The sequence below is a fragment of the Mus musculus genome, chromosome 15 (genome assembly GCF_000001635.26).
Source record: "Mus musculus strain C57BL/6J chromosome 15, GRCm38.p6 C57BL/6J".
Classification (NCBI taxonomy): domain Eukaryota; kingdom Metazoa; phylum Chordata; class Mammalia; order Rodentia; family Muridae; genus Mus; species Mus musculus.
This window is the reverse complement of record NC_000081.6, coordinates 94,419,782-94,444,868: the sequence shown is the minus strand read 5'-3', so window position 1 is coordinate 94,444,868 and position 25,087 is coordinate 94,419,782. Positions and strand designations below refer to the sequence as shown.

Here is a 25,087-nt window from a genome sequence, read left to right as displayed (position 1 = left end):
TTGCCCAGTGCTTCAGAAACATACACTCCCATGGAAACCCTGGGGCTCTCTTACGTGTGCCACCTGTGGAAAACTTTGCCTGTCTGTGTTGAGTTTGAACTCTGTGTGCAGTGGAGAGACTGAAGCTGTTGGAATCTCTAGAACAGAGGCCTCTTGTATATAGCTTTATTGTCCATAGTAATCAGACGTTTCAAATTCCAAAGTGTTGTTATAATTTTTAAATAATACATCACTGAAATTTCATCTTAGTGTAGAACATTCCAGTCCTCCGCAAACATTTATGAGCTCCATTTTTTCCTGCTTATTAAATAGCAATCTCCTGGCACATGGACAGTACTGTACGTTCGAGCCAAATAAACCTCTGTAGGATGAAATTAGTAAATGCAATGCATATTTCACGCAGGGCTACAAACATTTAACTTGTACTTTCTATAAATACGATAATTCGATGTGAGCATGTGAAATTTGGTCATCTTGCATTTCCGAGTCTCAGTGTAAGCGAACGTAGATGTGTTTGGTACTGTGGCCTTGTGACTGCCACCAGTCCTGGTGACGTGACACACACAGGCTCTCTTCTGCAGCTGTGGAAAGAATTACAGCAGCTCTGCCCTGCCAACAGCGAGAGTACTCAAAAGAGCATGAAATGCTACAGGGCATCGCTCTGTGTGAAGGCAAGCCCGTTCCACTGAGCGGCCTTGTGAAGGAGTGTGACCTTTGAACTTCAGGAGTTGCTCATGCTCCACAGAAGAGAAAGAAGAATAAGTGGGAAAGGGATTTTGGCCTCCATGTTGCTGCTGATATTCCTAATAGAACTGTACTGAACGACAACACGGGAAGACGAGCGACCTTCCTCTCAAGTTCTCAGTTTTCTGAGATTCGGGCAATGAGAGTACTTCTATCAAACTGCAAGGCTGCGTGGAGAGAATCCTAGCAGAGACCAGTAACATTGCCCCTCCTCCTCTGCAGACGAAGTACAGTTCCTGATGGGTAACTGCTGCCAGGCATATGACCTTTGTGAAACAGCAGAGAACACTGGTCCCGATAGTGGTGCCCCTTAACAATCTACACAATTGACACATAGTCCCTAGGCACACCCTTTTCACCCCCCCAGGCACCCCAAGACCACAGCCGAGATTCAGCAGAGTTACCAGGCAAGGTTCTAACCTGTTGGGGAGGAGAGAAAGCCTCCTCCTTATACAGAACCAGAGACCACAAGCACGGCAGGAATTCCTCAGTCCAACTGATCTCCTTTCTTCTTAGGCAAGGGCTGGGTATTCGTTCAACCAAGCAGTTTGCAAGTATTTCACCCCAGAAACCACCCTTTTCTTCCCCCTTTTATTTGTTTATTTCATTTAGACCTCACTTTAGGTCTTCTCTTCGAGATCATTTCCATATAACAAAGGAGGCTGGAGTTGAAAAGACTTGTAAGATAGAATTTGTTATTGTACAGCTGGAGAAATGAGGAATCTGGGACATGAAGGAAGCCACCCGATTTCCCCCCAGTGCTGTGCATGATAGAGTGCTCCACCACTGAGCCACATCCTCAGCCTTCACTTGTCATTACAGTAGCTGAGCCCAGGGCTAGCTAGAGTCTCTAATTTGCAACTTAATACAGTTACTATCAGACCCCTCTTGTTCTCAAGACACATGCACTCTATACTGAGCTAGGTTTGTTTTGTTTTACATAGGCAGCTTTACACAGTATGATTTCAAGGCATCAGTAATCCTGCTTTAACAGACATTCCTCACTGCTGGCTAGGATGCAGGGGATTTCCACCAGTAGATTTTCAAAAGAGAAGGCCCACGGTTGCTTTTGAATGGACACTGGGTCAGACACAAAGATTGGCTCTATTTAAAACTCCTACAGTGATTTTTGGAAAACAGATACACTATCCCTTGATCCTGACCCTTTGGCATTCCTTAACCGCCCCCTCCCCACCCCATCTCATTATATTTGAGGAAAACCGTAGTAGTCCCGTTCTCTGGGGATACTTGCCAATCTGGAAGAAAGTACGTGGGACTTTCTTACATTCTACTTCCTCAGTATGCATACTGTGAAATGGTTAGAACAAAGAGATATTTGTGAGGCGTGCTGACGATGTGATTAGAAGAAGAGAGGAAATAAAGAAGGAAGAGGTGGATGGAGAAGAAGAGAAGGGATGAGGTGTGGGGGAGGGGAAGAAGAACGGGAAGGGGGAGGAGGGAGAGAGGAAGGAAAAGAGGAGGTAGAAAGGAGGCAAAGGCTAAAGGTAAGAAGGCTGTGTGTGCACGGAGGAAGGGTGGTCACAGGAGCTAAGCTACCGAGAGTCAACCAATGATAAGTTTAACACCCCAACTTCTCTTAATATACTCTGAATATAATCGCAATAAGGTTTCTGGATTCAGCTATACGAGGCTTGCCCACGCTGGTAAGGAGCTTGGAATTGGAACCAATCTTTATTAGATCACAAAGTAATACTCTTTCTCTAAGTCTATACAAAGTATAATGAAACTAGAATATGAGTCTTGCTAAAACAAATAACCACAGGCCTATAGAAAGGTCTTACACTTCGGCCATCGCTACCAGGGGACATGTCTGGTCCGTGAGTACCTCGGATGAGTCACGGTGCCTGCTGCTCTACTCTTTTAGACAGGTATCATGACAAATATGTATTCTTTTTGGAAGAAAATGCTTAAGCAGACTGGAGCTCAGAGTTTTGGTTTTCCCTCTTCACCTTGGCTAAGACCTTGTTTGTGTTTCATCTAGGATTATCATTTAAAACAATACATTCCTTGGGGTCAGAGAGGTGGCCTTTCCACCTCCGTGAGAACTGGAGTTCAGTTCCCAGCATCCACGCTGGGCAGCTGTAGGAGAACCAACGCCCTCTTCTGGCCTCTATGGGTAGTGACACCTACTTGATAAATACAGATACACAGATACACACAAATAAAAAACAAAATCTTAAAAATAACTTTTCACGATTCATCCGTATCTTTTCACTCGCACACTTCACTGTTGGGCTTTATTTCAAGCTTTAACGCTCCTTTGACTGACCTTGGAAAGAGATCTCATCATGAAACCACAGGAAGATTGTGATGAGTCTGTCTGGGGTAGAGCCTGATTCCAGACTCTCAGCAGGCTGCCAGACCTGTCAGTACAGCTGGCCCACAGTCCTGCAAGGGGTTCCTACAAGCTCATGCATCTAACCAGGTTATCCTCACTTCTGCTAAGCCTGGGAGCCAGGCTGTCTCCTTTAGCTATGTAAATCTTTCTGTCAGAACTAAACTTAAAGGACGTGAATCCAATTTACTCCCCTCCCCCACAGCTCTCCCTGGCCGCTTGTCATCGCCAGTAAAGATGAGTGTTCGCAGGAGCACACAGCAAAGGGTTTTCTTCCAAGATGAGATCCCTGTCTCTAAGACACAGTGGATTTGGTCACGTATATTGTGGACAGTGAAGGTTCGGTAAAGCGTAGGATCAAGGCTGGAATCTCATAAAGGCTAACACGCTTGCTATATTTCTTGGGAAACAGATGACCATTTCAACAAGGTACAGTGTATCAGGGGAAGAATCTGACATTCATGTGCCTTCTTCTTCTCCTTCTTCTTCTTCTTCTTCTTCTTCTTCTTCTTCTTCTTCTTCTTCTTCTTCTTCTTCTTCTTCTTCTTCTTCTTCTTCTTCTTCTTCTTCTTCCTCCTCCTCCTCCTCCTCTTCTTCTCCTTCCCCTTCTCCTTCCCCTTCTCCTTCCCCTTCTCCCTCTCCCTCCTCCTCCTCCTCCTTCTTCCTCCTCCTCTTCTTCTTCCCCTTCTTCTTCCCCTTCTCCTTCCCCTTCTCCCTCTCCCTCTTCTTCCTCCTCCTCCTCCTCTTCTTCTTCCCCTTCTTCCCCTCCTTTTCCCCTTCTCCTTCCCCTTCTTCTTCCCCTTCTCCTTCCCCTTCCCCTTCTCCCTCTCCCTCTCCCTCCTCCTCCTCCTCTTCCTTCTCTTCCCCCTCCTCCTCTTCTTTCTCCTCTTTCTCTTCTTCCTCCTCCTTCTTTTTGTTGTTGTCAAGATTTATGCTAACTGGTGGTTTTTACATTGTATAGAATGTAGAGAAATCTTACTTTCCAGGCCAAGGAAAATAGGGTGGAAAAACCCAAGCCCTTACCCGGGTTCCCCTCTCTTATTCCTACAGTTTCTCAATAATATTTACTTTTATTTTTATTTTTTTTCTGTTTTCTTTTTTTATTACTTTTTATTACATATTTTCCTCAATTACATTTCCAATGCTATCCCAAAAGTCCCCCATACCCTCCCCCCCACTTCCCTACCCACTCATTCCCATTTTTTTTTGGCCCTGTCGTTCTCCTGTTCTGGGGCATATATAGTTTGCGTGTCCAATGGGCCTCTCTTTCCAGTGATGGCCGACTAGGCCATCTTTTGATACATATGCAGCTAGAGTCAAGAGCTCCGGGGTACTGGTTAGTTCATAATGTTGTTCCACCTATAGGGTTGCAGATCCCTTTAGCTCCTTGGGTGCTTTCTCTAGCTCCTCCATTGGGAGCCCTGTGATCCATCCAATAGCTGACTGTGATCATCCACTTCTGTGTTTGCTAGGCCCCGGCATAGTCTCACAAGAGACGGCTATATCTGGGTCCTTTCGATAAAATCTTGCTAGTGTATGCAATGGTGTCAGCATTTGGAAGCTGATTATGGGGTGGATTCCTGGATATGGCAGTCTCTACATGGTCCATCCTTTCATCTCAGCTCCAAACTTTGTCTCTGTAACTCCTTCCATGGGTGTTTTGTTCCCAATTCTAAGGAGGGGCATAATATTTACTTTTAAACATCAACAACAAAGAAGACAAATGTGGAACAAAACTCCCATGTTTCTGGTTTATAGTATATACATCCAAAATGACTGTGGTGGTTCAGTCAACGGGATTTCATGGCAGAACAAATGCCTCATTAAGACTCATCACCTTGGGCTGGTGAGATGGCTCAGCAGGTAAGAGCACCTGACTGCTCTTCCGAAGGTCCTGAGTTCAAATCCCAGCAACCACATGGTGGCTCACAACCATTCCTAAGGAGATCTGACTCCCTCTTCTGGTGTGTCTGAAGACAGCTACAGTGTACTTACATATAATAAATAAATAAATCTAAAAAAAAGACTCATCACCTTGAGTACAAGAGGAAACTTGCCAAGCAAAAGTGTAAGGAGCAGAAACAATTTTTCACATGTTCCGTGTCATATTTGACACTTAATATGCGGATCTAGGGCCAACAGCACTGCATGTAGTCAATGCTTTGTTGGGTGAGGCATTCTGAGGTCTACGCGGGCAGAGTGAAGAGGAGCCCATTGATAGCACTAGGCCTGATAAGGGAGGACTTCTAGCTCCATCCTCTTGTCGTTTGTTCTCCTGGCCTAGTTTGCTCTTGATGGGCCAATAAAGAAACGGTGAAATGGTGTCGACAGTCACTGGCTGGGGTATACTAAAGGCAGAACGTACTGAGATAGGAAGTGGTTTATCCAGATTTGATATGTGAGCTATGACAGATGTGGGAAGTTTAGTGGGCCGTTCCACCCTTGAGTATGAGGCTTGTCAGGTAACTGGGTTGAAGCTGTAGACTTGGCACTCATTTGTCAGTTGATGTGGAGTGGATGATGTCATTAAGAACTGACCCCAGTGAATGTGAGGGTAAGAATTTGTGAGGTCTGAAGACATACATGCACAAAAATGCACGTTTGAATCTTATGGTGAACATTGAACGGCCAAATTACAAAATAGTATCTCGTTTGAATGCCCATATTCTCTTCTCCCTCATACCTTGATTCTTTTAGAAATTCATGTACTAACTTAGCAGCCCGTGGCCCCTTAGAATATAAGCAGGCACCTCATAGGTTACAATAAGCCTATGTTATAGAGGTGGACAGGGTAGGCCTGGCTGGCCTCTCACCCCATGTGGGTCATGCGTGGATTGTGTTTTTTGTTTTATCTCCTTAGCAGCCACAACTGCTTTGGAAACCATACTAGCTGCATATGGGCTCCCACTGCCTTCTAGGCTTTACTGAAGCACACAAATTCATCCTCTCTTCTCACATTCTCTGTTAGTGTTTCTATGTCAGAAAACCATCACACAAATATCCCGGCCTGTGGAGGATCTAGGAGTCAATGCCAAGCATAGGCTTGACTAATGGTGATAATCAAGTAATGAATAATTAGAGAATATCTATGAGTTAAGAGCTCTCGTGTTAGTTTTGAGAAATTATCCGTGATAGATATAAACTGAGACGGTGGATTCCTGTGAGCATCTTCCATAAAACAGTTTTAAAGGAGATAATGGGGAACGGGAAAGATACTGGGATCAAGTTAGAAGAGAAAGAGGTATATGGAGAACTATGCCAGCCATCAATGAATGTGTGTGTGTATGTGTGCGTGTGTGTATGTGTGTGTGTGCATAGATGACTCAGCAACTAAGAGTATACCCTGAAATAACAATCTGTGAATGAAAGAGTCCATGACATTGAAAGAGAGCAGACAGGAAGACATTGAGGGAGGAAGGGAAAGGGAGAAATGTAATTATATAATTATATTATATAAACCAAAAAAGAGGAAAGAGACAATTCAGAGTCCATCTTGCCCTTGCTCCCAGCTCCCCTCACTCCCATGCTCCCAGTTCCCCATGTCCTCCATCTGCTTCCCTTATTGCCCTCCCCCCTTCCCCTCCCTGCACAGTGGACATCGCTTATGCGGCCTCTGTCAGAATAGAAGCTGGCATATGCTTAGCATCCGGGGACCGAATTATCTCTGTTCTTGAGGAAGCACAATTTGTCTTATGAATGTTTTCAACTGAAGTGAAATCAGCATAGAGTCTCCCTCCTGAAGGATCTTAGGAGGATGCATCACTTCCTCACAGGGCCGAGGTGAGCTCGCGCATGAAGGAGTTCAACATTCGTCTTCATCCACAGCTTGGGCCGTTTTCCTCTTATTCTGTCTTTCTGGTTTATATCTTTCAGAGCTACGCAAAGTGCATCGTACATGTTTGGAAGCAGAAACATGTCTATTAAGCTTGATGAGGAAATTAATGACCTTAGGGATTTATGTTTACCCTAAGCCGTATGTCTACGTGTCTTCTATTTTGACAGAAATACAATCACTGTTGAACGACCTGCCATGCATTCTTTTTCTCTCCTAGATGATATGGGAGTAATGAGTAAACTCACCAGTCATACACACTGTGACATCTCATATTTAGGGGGATTGTAAATGAGCCGTTACATCTGCTATATGAAATAGAAACAGGTACTTTTGCTAGTTCATCGAGGAGAACCATGGACACTGGGATGGTCATAGATAGTCTAGATCAGTGGTTCTCAACCTGTGGGCCATGACCTCTTCACAGGGGTCATGTAAGACTGTTGGAAAACACAGGTAATTTCCATTATAATTCATAACAGTAGCAAAATTGCAGTTAGGAAGTAGCGATGGAAATAATTTTACGGATGAGGGTTAACACAGCATGAAGGACTGTGTTAAAGGATTGCAGCATTAGGAAGGTAGAGGATCATTGCTCTAGATGTGAGCCTTCCTTGCTTTTCTAGTCATGGAAAATATCACCTGTTTTCTTTTCCCTTGTGGTAGTTACCCTAAGAAAGGGCCAGGTAAATAGCATCTCCTAACGTTAATATTCTTTCTATGATATCCAGATTATAATTACATTTATGAAGATAATCTGCCTGATTTCCATGGATGATCTACAAAGAGCAGTGTATCAAATATCTACAAGCAGTGGATTGTAAAAACCAATACCCAACTAGGCACTATTTGAAAAGCACATTCTACATTATTTATCCATCTATACACAGACCATGAAATACAAAGCCAGGCTCTTCAACATTTACATATATTAGCCGCCTATGATGATGTGTAGATGGCATAGTTGTGTTGTCAGTAAAAAAGTTTTCATTGGTTTCTTGGTTTCTTGTTTTCTCTTGTGAATCTAGAACTTCCAGGAAAGTAAGGACTTTGATGGTTTTATCTACTGGTGTAGGTTCAAAAGTATCCCCAGCATCTGGCATGGATAAGAAGCCAAGTATTGTTGGAATAGGTCAATAAATGAGAGAATGCTACTACTAGGGCTTCAGCATCTGTATCTGGAAGACCTAGATCTTCCCCTCCCACTTCATTTTAAGGTTGGGGAAATGGAAAGCTACCTGGGTATTAAGGACATACCGTAATCTCTTCATTCCTGGCCTACTGGAGCAGTGGAGGCTTTCTGTTTGGAGAGTGCAGACATTTCTTTTCAAGCATACCTGGCTGGGCCCCCAAGAGATCGGGTAACAATTAGACTACATTGTAATAGATTGTAGCCATTGGATGTGAACAGTTCTAACCTGAGATGTATTCGAATTCGCTTTGCTCCTCTCTCTTCTGCCAGTTCTCGCTCTGCCTCTTTGAAATCCAGAGTCTCTTATTTACATCCTACCTACGCAGATGCTCCTCCTTGTAAAGCGCACATTGCTGCACATTAGGTGATGCAGTCTGTCATATCAGCTACAAAGGAAAGGTTTCATGTTTCAGGTATATGCCACTGCCTTGCCCTGATGTAATGATCTTGCTACAGAATCTCAGTTTATTCTTGGCCCTGCATGAGTTGCTTTCTTTTTTTTTTAAATTCTGAATCATTGTCAATAGCCATCATTAGACCTTATCCATATCCTACAGACTGGTTGGAAACAGTAAACTAACCCTTCCGAATGCATTCCAGGTCATTCACCCACATCCTCCGCTTGTCTCTTTCTGGGTCTGATGTGCCCATCTCAGAGCTCCTCTTGCCTTACCCAAGATTACCAGAGACTCACTTTCTCTGTCACTGCTCAGTTTCCCCCCACATTTATCAATTTCCTCTATTTATTTATCTCTTAACATTCAGTGGAAATATCACCTCCATAGTGTTACATTGCCTAATTTCTCCTTTGTCTTACGTAGAATTTTTTTTTTTCTTGTCTTACCATATAGTCCTTTGTGTTTGTTTCTGGTCATACAGTGTAGTCATTGGTAAAACACCCTGATAGTCACCTTAACAGGTCTATCAGACTAAAAAGCCAGGCTTGTTTCTGTTTCTGCAGAGTCTAGAACAACAGCTGGTACACAGTAGGAGTTCAGTAATTATTCAGTGAGTACGGGGCAGATGAGAGAATGCACCAGAACAAACGAATCAAATGATTTATTGCTTGTATTATTCTGCTAAATGAGAAGAGCATGGGAGTGCGGAGATTCCTCCTCTAGGATTTAAATCTCTTTATTTAGGAAAACAATAAAAAGTGCATCTGGGGAATAGAGAATGGCAGGAAAAAAATTAACATTGTTCCGACATAATATATTTCAGTAAAACGCACACATGCTATGACTTAGCAGCTTTAAGGAAGGTGAAAACAGACAATACACTCCATCTGTTCTCACGAGAAATCGGAGATGTGTCATAACTTACTGCCCTTCCACATTCTACATTGTACTGCAGTATGACTAAAGGCCAAGAGCAGTTGATTACAGATTACAACACCAGCATATATCTGTGCGTGGGACCAGACTGGAGTATAAGAGAGGCTTGGCTACAGTTAATTTATAGGAATTTATTATTTCATTGTATTTTTCCTTGCTCTCCCATGGTATTTCATATTCTACCTAGTTGGTAGGGTCAGGATACAACATGGAAGCACAGCTATTTGTGTGTATGCGGGGTGGATATGACCCATGATGGCTAAGAATATGCATTCACACACACACGTGTGTATATGTTTGTTCATATACATGACTGAGATGAATCTCATGCAGATGACGATGATAATGATGATGATAATTTCTGTCTGGTAAGTGTTGCCACTCTAATACCAAGGTGGCAGCATTAAGAAGTGAAGGTGGGAAGTGATAAATCCATGCACGAGGATGGGGTCTTCATAAGTGAGATTAGTCCTTTTCTGTAAAGAGGCCCCAAGAACTGTCTTCCCTTTCTGACTATGTGAAGACACAGTCAAAAGTAGCACTAATGAACAAGAAAGCAGGCATTCACCAGGGACTGAATTCACCAGGAATGTCATTTAGAACTTCTCAACCCCTAGTACTGTGAGAGGAAAAAGTTTTGTTTTTTAGAGGGTATCCAACTCATTCCTGTTTCGATAGCATCCCAAGCAATGACAAAAGCCTATTTTGGGTGCCAAGAAAACCATAGCAAGTCTTCCTTTGAGTACTAGTCTCTCATTTCACATGCTGTGTTCAACAACACAGCACACCCTCTGTGAAGAGGTATGTTAGCTGGGTATGGAATGACTACTTGAACTTTCTACTCCGTCCACTTGGGATTCTTTCCAAGTTACTCACAGCTCTCTGTCTCCAGAGGTGACGCTGTCCTTTCCCAGATGGGACAGATGGGAGTTAGTGGTGGAGGCAACTGGAGTCACAAGCAAGAGTTAACCAAGGGTAAGATAAATACTGGCTTCTCGTGCGTGGAGAAAACCATAGATCAGCAATGAGCTTGAAAGCCAAGGCTTCCAGGTATAATCCCATAATTTAGGAGGCAAAGGCACAAGGACCAGGAATTCAAGATCATCCTTGGCTACATACAGAGTAGAATACACCCAGTCTCAAAACATGCATATAAACACAAAAGCTTCTATTAAGTAATAAACAATCTCTAGATACTCCCCTACATTCTGGAGATAGAGAATTCTCTCCTCTTTCCTGCTGAGTTGGTATAGAGCAGACAAGTACCCAAAGCCATTGAGTGTTTAGGTGTGAGAGAAGGAACTTTGCTCAAATATTGCTTCTAGGTGACCCAGGTGTAGACCACAACAGAAATCCAGTCATGGTGTGGTTTCATATCTTGCTTAGGGAAAAGGGAACAAAAGAACCAGATTATATTTCATGGAGGAATTTGACTTCATTTTGACATCCTAAGAGTGGTTTAAGGTTCATTTAGCCAGTCTCGAGAATGTGTTGAGAGGCGCTTTTTTCTGTTGGGACCAAGTGACATGTGCAGGAGGGAGTTTTCTTCCTGAAAGGGTGTATGCTCCACCGGCAGAGTCCTTCAGGGAACAGGTGAGCGAGAGAAGGCAGAGACTGGTAATGGAGGCTGGGTGATAGAGCAAGCAATCTGCCTGGCTTCTCTAGTACTATAGATGATTCATAAAGGGTCAGTGACAGTTATTCCAGAGTTCTTCTGATTGGTTGGAAGTAAAGGAGGTCTTCTGAGCTTGGTTACTTGGAGCACAGTGTCTGGCTGCCATACTGCATGGTGCTAAACATCTAAAGAGAGGCATATCAGGGCCTGCTCTTTTATTATTATTATTATTATTATTATTATTATTATTATTATATTTTCTTTATTTATATTTCACATATTATCCCCTTTCCTGATTTCCCATTCCCCCTCTCCCTGCTTACCAACCCACCTACTCCCACTACCCTGTCCTGGAATTCCCCTACACTGGGACATTGAGCCTTCTCAGGACCAAGGGCCTCTCCTCCCATTGATGTCCAACAAGGCCATCCTCTGCTACATATGTGGCTGGAACCATGGGTCCCTCCATGCGTACTTTTTGGTTGGTGGTTTAGGCCCCAGGAGCCCTGGGGATACTGGTTGGTTCTTATTGTTGTTCCTCCCATGGGAGCTGCAAGCTCCTTCAGTTCCTTTAGTTCTTTCTCTAACTCCTCCATTGGGGACCTTGTGCTCAGTCCAATGTCCAATGGTTGGCTGAGAGCCAACCTCTGGTATTTGTCAGGCACTGGCAGAGCCTCTAAGGAGACAGCTAAATCAAGCTCCTGTCAGCAAGCACTTGTTTGCATCCACAATAGTGTCTGGGTTTGATGACTGTATATGGGATGGATCCTCAGGTGGGGCAGTCTCTGGATGGTCTTTCCTTCAGTCTCTGCTCCACACTTTGTCTCTGTATCTCCTCCCATGGATATTTTGTTCCCCATTCTAAAAAGACAAAAGAACACACATGGTACATACTCTCTGATAACTGGATATTAGCCCAAAAGCTCGGAATACCCAAGATACAACTCACAGACCAAATGAAGTTCAAGAAGAAGGAAGGCCAAAGTATGGATACTTCGGTACTCTTAGAATGGGAAACAAAATACCCATGGGAGGATATACAGAGACAAACTGTGGAGCAGGGCCTGCTTTTAAGTGTGGAGGATGGTGTGTTTTCCAATAACCCAGGACGGTGTGTGAGAAGAGAGGGGATGATCTGTATGGGGTGAATATGAATGAGCTACGTACACATTAGACAGAAGGTGGCATTGCTTTATAAGGAAATTTATAGTGCGTCAGTTCAGCTAATCTGAAATGGTATTTCTCTGAATATTTTCCTTAGGATTCCACATTATAACTGGTCACAGGACAACCTAGTATGAAGGGGTTTTTAAAATATTATTTTTATTTTATACACGTTTTGCCTGCATATATGTATGTACTCTCTGCAAGTGCCTGATGCCTGCCGAGGTCAGCAGAAGGCATTCAGCACCCTGGAATCAGAGTTACTGGTTGGTTGTGAGCCACAATATGGGAACTGAACCCCGACCCTCTGTAAATTAGAACAGGTAGTGGTCTTAACTGTTGAGCCACCTTTACAGTCCCTGGTGGGCAGCTCGAAGTCATAACCTGGGGCAGGAGCCAAGCACTGACCAGCACCGTGGAATTGTGAGCATTTGTTCCTAATCTAATGGTCAGTCAAAAAAAGAAAAGGTAGGTCAGGAAAACAAAAGGCTTGCAGCTTTGCTTGTGTTTTCTTGCAGTGTGTTGGAGTCCTGCACTGACAGACAGAGGATTGAGTTTTCTGCAGGTGCCCTGAGCTGCAACATTGTAGACCATGAGAGATGGGTGAGGTGTTTAGTTTATTCTTGGGACTTCCGTGTTAGCTGTTTGGGTTCTAGGGCATCCTCATCCATCCCTACTTGACACCAGACTGTCACTCTGGTTCACCTGTGGGAAGTTCAGTTCCGTCCCAGAGGGAGAGCCAATGACCTTCTATAAGGCAGTGCGTTAATCCCACAAGTTTATAAAATGTAGTCGTTCGTGGCTACTTTGTTTTTCTGAGATGGGTTATGCTATTTCTCTGATCAAATCTGGACATCTTGAAGAAGCTGAAAGACAAAAGAGGTTACCTGAGTTGCCTATGTATTCAGTAAAAGAGGTTTCTGGCAGTCTGGCTGCCTGTAATTAGTAGGAATGATTAACCAATGCATGAGTCACACCACTCCCTTGTGAGTATAATTGTTAATCACCCTGGTTGGGATTGTATACGTGTTGATAACATTCACTGGTATACCAGCATAGTTTACACGATGCGACTCCAAGTGTCTTGTAGCTTATGTTTGTGTGATTAAATTCAAATTGTCATGTTCATGCCCAAATGTCTTATAATGTGATAGTTACTAACACTCCAAAAAGATTTCTGTTTAAATTTGTAAATAGCAATTGCTCTTATTGGAGCCAATCTTTTAAAAACATATTCCCCGTGCCAGATACTGTGGGCATAATGTTGGAAAAAATCCCATAGCTTCTGCCGGCAGAATAGTCACTACCTGGAGACAACTGACCTCTCACAACCCTTAAGCCTGGCCAGTCTGGCCATTCATCACCATGACCGACGAGCTAAAAGTAGGACTCAGCGCAGACCATCTGTGAAGATCATTTTTCTGGGCTCTGCTCTGACCCTGGTTCCTAGGATTTCACATTCCTGGCTCCAAGCTCTTGGATTCCCAAGCCTGCTTCTGCTGGACCTATTTAGGGATTCTTGAGTTGCAGTTGGCTTTCAAATTTTCATTGAGCTCTGTGTTCTCCTTGCCTTGGAAACTCCCAAAGTGCTTTCCAGTTCTAGCTCCAGGCATCCAAGGGATCCCTTGCCGAGGGACTGGGATCCAGAGACACAAGAAGAAAGAGGTGAAGTGCTGAGCTGTAATAGAACACAACAAGCGGGACCACTGTTACTGAAGAACACTGAGCGCATTCATGGCTGGTGACGTAACTAGCGTGACCTGCAGCAACTTCCTGCCCTATGGCTACATATCCATATCTCTGCTCTGCGAGTTTTCTTTCATCCTACAAATATTTGTTATGCAACCCTTTGTGTGCCACCCACACTCGCTGCTCCCCTCATCCCCTTCTGCTGCTGCAGTCTGCCACCCAGGCCTTAACGAGGACTGGAAGGTGGCAAATGTGCTAGCGGGGCTCAAGCAGTCCGGGATGAGAATCCTGACTTCCTGTGCTCCAGTGGCTTAGATTTTGATCCAGAAAATGGGGAAGACTTCACCACCTACCTTTCAGGAATACTAAATTTAAGGGAAACAATGCATCGTAGCTCCTCCCTGCATGTAGAATAAATACCAGGCATAACTACGACTGCTCATCTTCTCATCTCTCCAGCTGCCGTGAGACGGTTTCCATTCTTCCTTCGCTGGTTGCTTCCAGCCGATAAACATACCGGTCTCTCACACATTGCTACAGATCTTCAACTCTAGGTAGCTTTGTTCTCTGATCGTTCTATCTCCTCTTCATGCAGGCGTTCGGGTTTCTAGATTCCGTTATTTTTATGCTTTTGGGGTTCCCTTTAATCTCCTGAGTCGTGACTTCACGGAGCCTCGCACAGAAGTCGCCCCGGTCAAGCCTGTGCTCACATCCGTCCGCCTCAGCTGACTGCACAGCACATTTCAATCGTTTCTTCCACCCCCCCCCCCCCCCCGGGCTTTAGCATTTTGCTCACTTTGCTCGCTCCAGATCTTTTGTATGTTTAATCATTTCTTCTTAGTCACATGCACAGATTTCTCAAAGCCAGATACAACTGGTTGCGGCTTAGGCCATCTTTAAGTCGCCAGCACATCCTTTCATTTTTCCTTTCTGTTGTCTTCACATCGTTGTGGCCTCAGCTTGCCTCTCTGCATTTTCTTGTCTGAGTCTTCGGGTTGCCCAGACAGCAAGCACGGTTTCCTTACCATAATCTTTATTTCCTCCATAGTAGTAACTCCTTCCAAAGTGGAAATTTAAAACATTGCCTTCATAATCTTCACATTGCCTAGCCCAGAAAAACGTGGAGATAAAGATGGATATAGTATTGACATGAGAATAGTACTTAGGTTTCTCAAAACTCTAACTCTGTCTGGTCATGTGGGTAAAGTCAGACTATTTCAAATGAAATAGAATCCTGCATTATACATCTTCAGAATGCACGGAAATGATCAAAGTTATCAAGAAAAAAAAAAAAGATCTGAGACAATGTCACAGCCCAAAATCACCTTAAGGAGGTAGAGCAAGGGCTGTGTGGTCGTTTGGATGGGTACTATACAAGTATGAAAGGAATGGAAACGATGAGTGGGCTTTGGGTCCTAGTCATGTATCGGTATTAGCTAATTAGATAAACTAATGAACATGGCAGTCTAGTATGTGAGGAACATTACGTATAGGGAGTGTGCCTGAAGAAGCTGCACACTTGACTAAACAGTTCTGAAACAATGTATATTAACTGCAATGGTTTTTCTTTCAGCCTCCACCCTCTCCCTCTCTTCTCCTCCTCCTTCTCTCTGCCTCTGTTTTTGTATTCCCCCACCCCCCTCTCATTTCCTGTGCATCTGTTTCTCCCTTTTCTTCTTCTATTCTTCTCATCCTGATTGGAGGAACTCCTAGATCTTGTAATTATTCTCCAAACACAAGAACCTGGATGAGGCGGTGATTGGATGATGTTGTTTCACGTGTGGCCTGAAATTGTCTCTCTCTGTCTGTCTGTCTGTCTGTCTGTCTGTCTGTCTGTCTGTGTCTCTGTCCCTGTCTCTCTCTTTCCCCTTGTCTACCATATTTCTTGTTTCTTGTTCTTTGCAAAGTGAAAAATAAGGCCTTTTACTGAAAGGCCCAGAGTCCTTCCCGGGCACTGACCCCAGTGCTGGTGTCCAAGGCTTGAGGTGCCAATGTCCCAGCAAAGCAGCCAGTACCATGAGTCCTGCCAGCTTGGGCTCTGCTGCTTTCTGGATGATATTGCTTCAGCATCTCAGATTCCATGGGAATACTGTGAACTTGTCCCTCTGTTTCTTGTCTTGCTGTTAGGAGGGTTTGCTTGCGTCTGCGTGGAGCCCAGACAACCATCTCTAACGACTGGGAAATGGGCAGATGGGCAGATGGTGCAGTGCTGAGCTTAGAACCATCTCTCTGTCACAGACTCTCCAGTAAGCCTTTTTAGAGATTTTACCATTTACCAAGACATTTCTTGACACCCAGATCCCGCGGTCTTGTCTGAATTTTTAATTCAGACTGGCTCGAGTTTCACAGGGGTGACAATGCTGTTATTCTGTCGAAAATCCTTCCCCTAACGTCCTCCATAGTGTGACCTCCAAGGTACTCTCAGATTCTGCATCGAAGCATCTCTTTGAACTCTTTGTCCACAAATCATCTGGAGGCTCCCTAGTCCAGCAACATTTAACTGTCTTAAGCATCTCCACACCCATTAATCTGCTGGTTTTCTGAGAGCTCTATGTCTCCCTCAGCATGTCACTGCTGGGTTAATTTTTCCTCTTTGTCCTAAAGGACTATACCATCTTTCTGTATCTCCATCACTGCTACACTGTATCGTACTGGTTACCTACTGATGCTCAGTAGATTAACCCTACCACGTAGGGCCTCAAAATACGAAACTGTTTTCATCTGTCTGGATCCAGATTCCACTCACATGTTACCTGGGCCCTCTGAGCCACAGTCCCTTCTTATAAGGCCGTGGTATTCGTTAAAAAAATGGTCGCATCAAGGCTTCACTGAGAGATTTACTGGAAATCTCAGTGATGTTGGCAGGATTCGGCTTCACACAGTGGATGGAGATGGAACATCTGTTTCTCTGGCTGTTAATTGAGCACGGGCCTTTCTCAGTTCCTCTTTCTGTGGGTCTCTTTGCCGGGTCCCTTCAACATAGTGTCTGATTTCCATGAGCATGAGAAAGAGAATAGTAAGAGTTGTGCCAGAAAGAAGCCAGCATCTTTATGGCAATCTAATCTGTGGGGATAGACCATCACTATTTCTGCATTCTATGAGTTCCCAGCTCAGCCCAATTCTAGTGGATAGGATCACACCAAGGCACGGATATCAGGAAGTCATGCTCACTGGGTGTGTTCTGTGTTGACCTTTGGAAGTCAGTTAGCACCTGGCTGTAGTTAGTTTGGTATCAGGCCTGGTGATGCCACACACATGTAGCAAAATGGTGTTAATGAGGCCTGGAGAGATGGCTCAGTGGTTAAGAGCACTGACTACTCTTCCAGAGGTCCCGAGTTCAATTCCCAGCAACCACATGGTGGCTCACAACCAACTGTTATAGGATCCGATGCCCTCTTTGGTGTGTCTGAAGACAGCTACAGTGTGCTCACATGTATAAAATAAATAAATATTATAAATATTTAAATGGAATATTTAAATATTATAAACATTAATATAAATAATAAATATTATAAACATTAAAAATAAATAATATAAATATTTAAAAAATGTATTAAAAAGTGGTTTAAGGAGATTTATTATGCATATAATGGGACTTTCTGGGAAAGGCAGAGCAGCCTGGGAAGTCCTGAGTGAGAAGAGGCATTGCCCTTGGGGTTTATTGTGGTGTCAAGTCTCTTGGGAACTGGGTTGAATGGTTTGAACATCTCTACCAGCACCAAGGGATGGAGTCCTGAGGGTGTTATCCTTTATCACTGGCAGGAGACAGAAGAGAGGATGGAGAGATGAGGGAACAATACCAAGCTCTGCTCATTGTAGTCTGTGTACCACCACATCTGTTAGAATCTGTTCAATTAATTAATTGTCTTTGACAAGACAGGGAGTGTGGGACATTCATCTCTGTGTCCTCATTGCTTAGTGTAGTATCTGTCTGTCTATCTATCTATCTATCTATCTATCTATCTATCTATCATGTGACAGTTATATAGCAAATGTTGGTTGCATGAAGGGATGACTGGACTGTCTGTCCTCATCATTTATCTACCTGATATATCTGCCTGTAGCCTATTGATGTGGTTGTGATCTTCACAACTCATCAGCTGATGTCCTCAGAAAGGAATTTAACACACTTTTGATTTCAAGTCCATGATTTAAACATAAGGTTCTTGAAATAATGAAAGAAAACCCAAAGTACCAAAATGGAAGCAGAAAATGTTTTTTTTTTTTCCTGGTTTGTAACCATGTTAACCTCAAAACTACCTCCTTGCATTTAACATCATGACTTAGACTTTATGTTAAAAGAAAATCGCAGTGGTTGTTTGACTGGACTGCCTTCCTTCCTTCTTTCCTTCCTATTTTCTTCCTTTTTTTCCTTCCTTCCTTCCTTCCTTCCTTCCTTCCTTCCTTCCTTCCTTTTTTTCCCTTCCTTCCTTCCTTCCTTCCTTCCTTCCTTCCTTCCTTCCTTCCTTCTTTCCTTCCTTCCTTCCTGTTTACCTTCCTTCTATCCTTCTGCCTTCCTTTTCTGTATTCCTATTTTCCTTTCTTCCTGTCATCCTTCTTTCATGTCTTCCTTCCTGTCTTCCTTCTTTCTTTCCTGTATTCCTTTTTTCCTTCCTGTTTACCTTCTTTCCTTCCTTCCTTTCAAGATCTATTTATTTCATTTTAACTGTATGAGTGCTTTGGCTGTCTGTAAGTCTGTGCACCATGTGTGTGCCTTGTGCCTTTGGAGGTCAGAAGGGGACATCAGATCCGAGTTATGAATGGTTATGATCTACCATGTGGATGCTAGACTAAACCAGGTTCTTCTACAAGAGCAGCAAGTGTTCCTAACTACTGTGCCACCTCTCCAGCCCTTTGGCTTCGCTATTTTTATCACACTGCTGTGAGAAAGATGAGACACATCTCCAGAACGTTGGTGTCTCTAGTTGAAACCAGAGCCTTCTAGAATCCATACTCCTTACCCTGAAAAAAAATGCACACAAGGCTTCATCTTCAATGTTACAGTGTTGGCATGCTGATTGCATCATTGTTCTCATTAAAATAAAAATCAGCGCAGACTGAAGAATGGATAAAGCAAATGTGGTACACTTACATAATAAAATACTAGTCAGCTATTAAAAACAAGGACATCATGAAATTGGCAGGAAAATGGATGGAACTAGAAAATATCATTCCAAGTGAGGTAACCCAGACCTAGAAAGACAAACCTGGTGTGCACTCACTTATAAGTGGATATTAGCCACAAAGTACAGAATAACTATGCTACAATCCACAGACCCAAAGAAGCTAAACAATAGGGAGTGCCCAATGGAGGTCAACTGAGAAGACTAAATAGAATAGACACCAGGGAACAGATGGAGGGAGGGAACTGGGTGGGGGAGGGGCTCAGGATGGGATTAGGAGGGATCAAATGGGGGGTGTTGAAGAGAGAGGGCACTGGGAGAGACAACTAGATGGGGGGGGCGGCATCTCTGGGAGGAGCTAGAAACCTAGAATGGAAAACTCCCAAGAATTTATGAGGTTGACTCTAGCTAATACTCCTAGCAATGGGGGATATGGAACTTGAAACAACCATCTCTTATAACCAGAAAAGACTTCCAATAGAGAGACTGAGACATCAACCCAGTCACAAGAACTTAGACCCACAGCTTGTCCTAAGTACAAGATATGCAAGGTTAAAGATGGATCAGAAATTGAGGGAACAGTCAACCAATGACTGGCCCAGCTTGAGACCCGTGCCGAGAGAGAAAGCCAATCCCTGACACTATTAATGTTATTCTGCTATACTTGTAGACAGGAGCCTAGCATAGCTGTCATCTGAGAGGTTTCACCCAAGTAACTGATGGAGACAGATGCAGAGACCTACATTAGGCAGAGCTTGGGGAATCTTGTGGGAAAAGGGAGGAAGGATTGATGGAGCCAGAGAGGTCAAGAACAGAATAAGAGAACATTCAGAATCAACTAACCTGGGTTCATAGGGGCTCGAAGAGACGGAATCGCTAACCAGAGAGCATGCATGGGACAGACCTAGGCCCTTGGCATATGTGTAACAATTGCGCATCTCGGTCTCCATGTGGGATCCTAACAGCAGGAACAGGGGCTATCTCTCACTCTATTGCCTGCCTTTGAATCCCTTTCCTACAACTGTGCTGTCTTGTCTAGCCTCAATTGAAGAAGATGCACTTGATACACCAAGGTGGGTTGAAATCCATGGGAGGCCTCTACCCCTCTTAGGAGAAGAGAGGACAGGAGGATGGGGAGGAAGGAAGGTGAAAGGTAGGATCAGGGAGGAGATGAGGGAGGAAAAGATGCAATCATGTTATAAAGTAAATAAAAAAGAAAGAAAAAGAAAGTAGCTATTGTTTAAAAAAATCAATGCAGTTCTGGTGAGACTGGGACAGCTCCCAACCCATGGGGTGCGACCTCTTTGGGGGGGTCACATATCAGCTATCCTCCATATCAGATATTTACATTACGATTCATAGCAGTAGCAAAATTACAGTTGTGAGGTTGCAACAAAATAATTTTGTGATGGGGGGCGGGGGTCACCATGACATGAGGAACTGTATTAAAGGGTCGCAGCGTTAGGAAGGTTGAGAATCACTGTTAAAATTGTCTTGTTACCTTTGTCCTCTTTCTCAATGTGCATCCGGTTCTCTTCACTTGCTGACAGAAGTTCCTCATCAGAGGACAAAAAGGTACTAGTGCCAGGCTCTTGGATGTCCCTAACCGTGGGCCAAGATAAATCTCTTCCCATGTAAATGATCTAGTCCCAGGCATTTGATTACAGCAACATGTAGCAGACTGAGACTGTCCATACAGAGTAAGGACCGGCAGTGACAAAGTGCTGGGGTCACAAATGGGATGGGTCCTTTATATGAATGGCTCAAGGTACAAAGAGTTATGAGAACACACAGTCAAGCCTGGGCATTATGGCGTTTAGATCAAGTAATGTCGTCCCAAGTCCTCCAAAATCACTCATACCAGGAACATGGTGGCAAAACCGAATGAGAACATTGTGGTAAATAATGAGGTGTGTCAATCCTCACTGTCAAAAGGTACTTCGCACTTAGACATTTCTTGAAATATACTGGTTTCTGTACTGTACTCACCAATATTTAAAATTCTCTTTCTCATTTTTACTGTTTGACGCAAACTCCACAGTCTTCAGCATCTGCATGCTATGGGTTCTGACATTTGTATACCTGACACGGTGCAGTGGCTTAGTTCCTTTTGGAGAAGTTTTTGCTCTTTGTGAGGAAGTGTGAGGAAGGATGGAGCAGGCCAAATAAAAGGCAGAGTGACCTGGCCTTCGGGATGAAGGACCGGGAATGCGGGGAGGAGAGATGTGCGAGATTCTGAACCTCCAAGCAGATGGCTCTGCTCCACCCACTCAGCGGAAGGAGCGCGTTTGAAGTGGCAGAGTAATTAGGCTCAAAAAACATACCTTCAGCCTGCCCTTCAAAGGAAAGACTTGAGTTGAACCTTGGGGGCAATTAATTTCAATGATGTTTAGACTCTAGAACACAGCTGCAGAGGTGAAACCTCAAGAGAACGGTTTCCCCTCTGAGAATGAATATGCCACACATCTCGAGCAACTCTCAGATTTTATATGTTTTACTTATTCTTCATGATTAAACCAATAGTGCCAGGATTATGGGATAAAATTATTAGAGTTTATTAGAACTCAACTCTCTGAATTTCATTATTGTCCCAATAATCTACTACAGACTTTCTGAACCCAGCATACTGTATCAAAAGATGGGGGTTTTATTTATCAAACATGGATGCTAGACTCAGTGTATCGTTTGTCTCGACAGAGGGAAACAAGACAAGAAGAACAAAACAGGTTAAAAATGCACAGCCTTGCCACTTATTTCATGAAACAAATCAGATCTCTCTCTTTCTTATATTTTGGATGCTTTAAAAAATTAATATATTTGGTACACCGGAAATAAAGCGGCTTTTGCTTTTACAACGAAATTAACACATGATAGGCCAGGCATGCCATCTTGCCAATTTGAAATGTTTTAAGAGAGAAGATAGACTTACATACACAGTCCCTTGTTGCCTGTCTGCCTTAAGCCCCTTAAAGCACAGGAGGAGGCAAGGCTATATGTTCCAGCATGAAGACAGGTTGTTTTCTTTTCCTAACAGCATTTTATTTCCCCGAACTCCAAAAGAAGTGACAGGTTATTTTGTCTGTAATGGTGGTTATTTTCAACTTCAAAAACGTTTCTGTGATCTTAAAACCTTATAATTTGTTCGCAGTTACAAGTTAATACAGGCGCTGAGCAGCATCTGTGTGTAATTTTAGCCGAGAGATACAGCGGTGATTTGAGTTCTCCAAACTTATTTTATTAGCCATACACTGTCTGGAAGCTTGCAGCCAGCATTTCAGTTAGCTGACGTCTAAATAGGCATCCGGGGTGCATATCAACATCAGCATCTGAGGAGGAGGTATGGACTTTTACCTGTCTGTTGGTGCTCTGAGTCCCTTATCAGCCCTGTTGCGTGGAGACCCCACGAGGAGGGACGGGAGGGTGCAAGTCTGCGCCTGCGTACTAGAGCTACTCTGCCTTTGTCATGACCCCATCACTAGAAGCTAAAGAAAGCTCATCTGTGAATCTCTTCGCTTAGCCTCTGTTAGGCCTGTCCTCCCAGAGTTACCCATCTCTTCTTTTCTTCTGGATCCCCTAAGTTTGGCTGCAGCTTTCCAGAAAGGAGCTGGAAAGGAGAAATGTAGCCCCATGCGGGATTCCCGCGTAGGCCTCCTTCAAGAATACAGGCAGGACTTGAGGGAAGAAAAGGCCTGATTAGATCGTCCTGCTTAATAAGGGGTAAAACACACACACACACACACACACACACACACACACACACACACACACACACACACATTCACAAATGCACTCACATGTGCACGCATACACTCTCATACACACATTGTGTCACAACACTCACACACAAACACAGTTTCACACAAACACAACTCTCACTCACACACACACATTCTCACATATACTCTCTTATATACTCAGACTCCCTCCCTCCCTCTCTCCCTCCCTCCCTCCCTCCCTCCCTCCCTCCCTCCCTCCCTCCCTCTCTCCCTCCCTCCCTCCCTTATGATTGTCTGAAGGGAAAGAGAAGAGAGTTTTAATTCAAAGTTGTGATAAAACCAATTGCTTTTAAAGTGCACTGTTTAGACGACATTGACTCAGGAGGAAAAGACTACGGAGTTGGAGAGAGCCTACCATTTTTATGACTCTATTGTAAATCTGCACAATCCAAGTTTAAAGATTGCAAGCTGGAGAAAAATGATAGGAATCTCACGAGTTTCCATAAAACAACCTATCTTGATATATTCAATTTTTCACATGTCCAATTGTGACCTTCTGTGGAAAAAATATAGAGAGAGAGCTAAACGATTTTATCTAATAATATATTATCACACCAAAAATTAGGTAAAGCACTCGATATGGATGGATATGTAGGGCTGGAGAAACCTGACCGTGTGTCCTTAACACACCGCACAAAAGCAGCCGAGAGACCCCTCAGCTACTTCCCATGCAAAGTTCCTGCTGGTTGGCAGTAGAGACTGGTGGAATCAGGGTGCTCTGTGGTGGCTACCGAGGCTGGCAGGGTAAGACAATGCCCCTGTTATCTGTTTCCAATTCCTGCTGCACAAAGCTGGAATCCAGAAAATTTGCCGCCTTGAATAATTCAGCTTTCAAATCTGTTTGTGGTGGAGGAGAGTTTCAATTTGCTTCTCTTCCACGTTTTTTAATTCCTGATCTCCTTTCCATCCTGAGTGTCCCCGCCCCCTCCCTTCTGCCTAAAGCTCTTTGATTTTAAGAGTGAGCTTGGTAATGTGTCTCAGAAATATTTAAGCAGGATTCTCTAGTTTGAAACAGGAGAAAGGAAGATAGATGGGGGTGGTAGGGGTGGTGGTGTGCATTTTAGAATAAAGAGAAACCAGGCTGAGGAGAGCCAAGCTTTCTGATTTTATAGTTTTCACCCCAATTGATGCTCTGGGAGAGCTACGCTTCTCCCTTCTCAGTGATGGACAACCCTACGCCACCCACTCCCATAAATAACAAACTCGACATGATTTAAATATTTATAGAGCAACCCAGAGTGTCAGAGAAGGCACTGCAGCTTGTAGCATGATGAGGCCGCTCAAAACTTCATTAGTGTCACCCAGGGTGGCAGAGTGGAAGCAAACAGTTTAAACTGGGCAAGCAGCAGAGGCTGGGTTGCCGTGCTCACAGCTGGGATCCTTCAAACACAGGGTTTATGATATCTGTTTGTGATTTCTTATGATTGAAGAAAACAGTTTTTTAATCTCATCATTAAAACATGGAAACATTAAAAACATGGAAACGTTAATTAAAAATGTAAACAGAAAATTTGCTATTTCCTAGCTACCCTTACTCTTATCAAATTCTCTCTGCTAGCCTTCCCTGTCTTCTCCAAAACACCTTTCTTCCCCAAATAGAGAAGATGGCTGAGAACAGCACCTTTAAGGTGAAAGACATGGATGGCATCTTGAGGCTTCATGGCTCTGAGAGAAAACAGAGGTTCTCTTTCCTGCTTGATAAACATCTCATTTAAACAGATATGACCAACCACACCTGTGTCCTGTGCTGACCCTGGCCATGACACTCTGTTGTGAAAAATGCAGCAGCTGCAAAGCTATCTCAGGCACCTGACTGAGACAGGAGGATTGCTCGTGAGAAGAGCGATGCATTTATCAGAGGCAGAGGAGAGGGGCATACTTGGGGGAAATGATTGCATATATGCCTATTGCACAGAAAACGAAGGCTATCTTGGGAGTACGAGAACTGGTAGATATGCTGTTTTGTAAAACTAAAATTCTCTAAAGGAAAATATCGTGCTTCTATTATTTATTCGATAGACATCACCTTGGCTTTCCATTGTTGTGACAAAATTGAGAATATTCAATTATACAGAGAAAATGTTGCTATGGACTCCTGATTTCAGAGGGTCAGTCCACGGTTATTTGGCCTCACTGGTCTTGGGCCTCTGGAAGGAGAAACATCATGCCAGAAGTCCTTGGCAGTTGGGAAACAAAGAGAAAGAGACAGGAGGGGCCAGGGTCCCAGCATCCCCATTCAATGGTATGTACCTCAGTAACCTA

The 25,087-nt window shown here is 43.7% G+C and overlaps 1 protein-coding gene across 2 annotated transcripts in view; it reads left to right on the top strand.

Moving 5' to 3' along the window:
* Positions 1-12,794: 12,794 nt before the first annotated feature.
* Adamts20 (a disintegrin-like and metallopeptidase (reprolysin type) with thrombospondin type 1 motif, 20) overlaps positions 12,795-25,087 on the top strand; it is a 163,761-nt gene continuing 151,468 nt past the window's right edge. For both annotated transcript variants that reach the window (XR_001781518.1, XM_006520863.3), the window contains exon 1: positions 12,795-12,840. Coding sequence is in view for 1 of the 2 variants with exons in the window: in XM_006520863.3 (XP_006520926.1) it covers positions 12,837-12,840 (4 nt within the window). In the remaining variant the exon portion in view is untranslated. The remainder of the gene's footprint in view (positions 12,841-25,087) is intronic.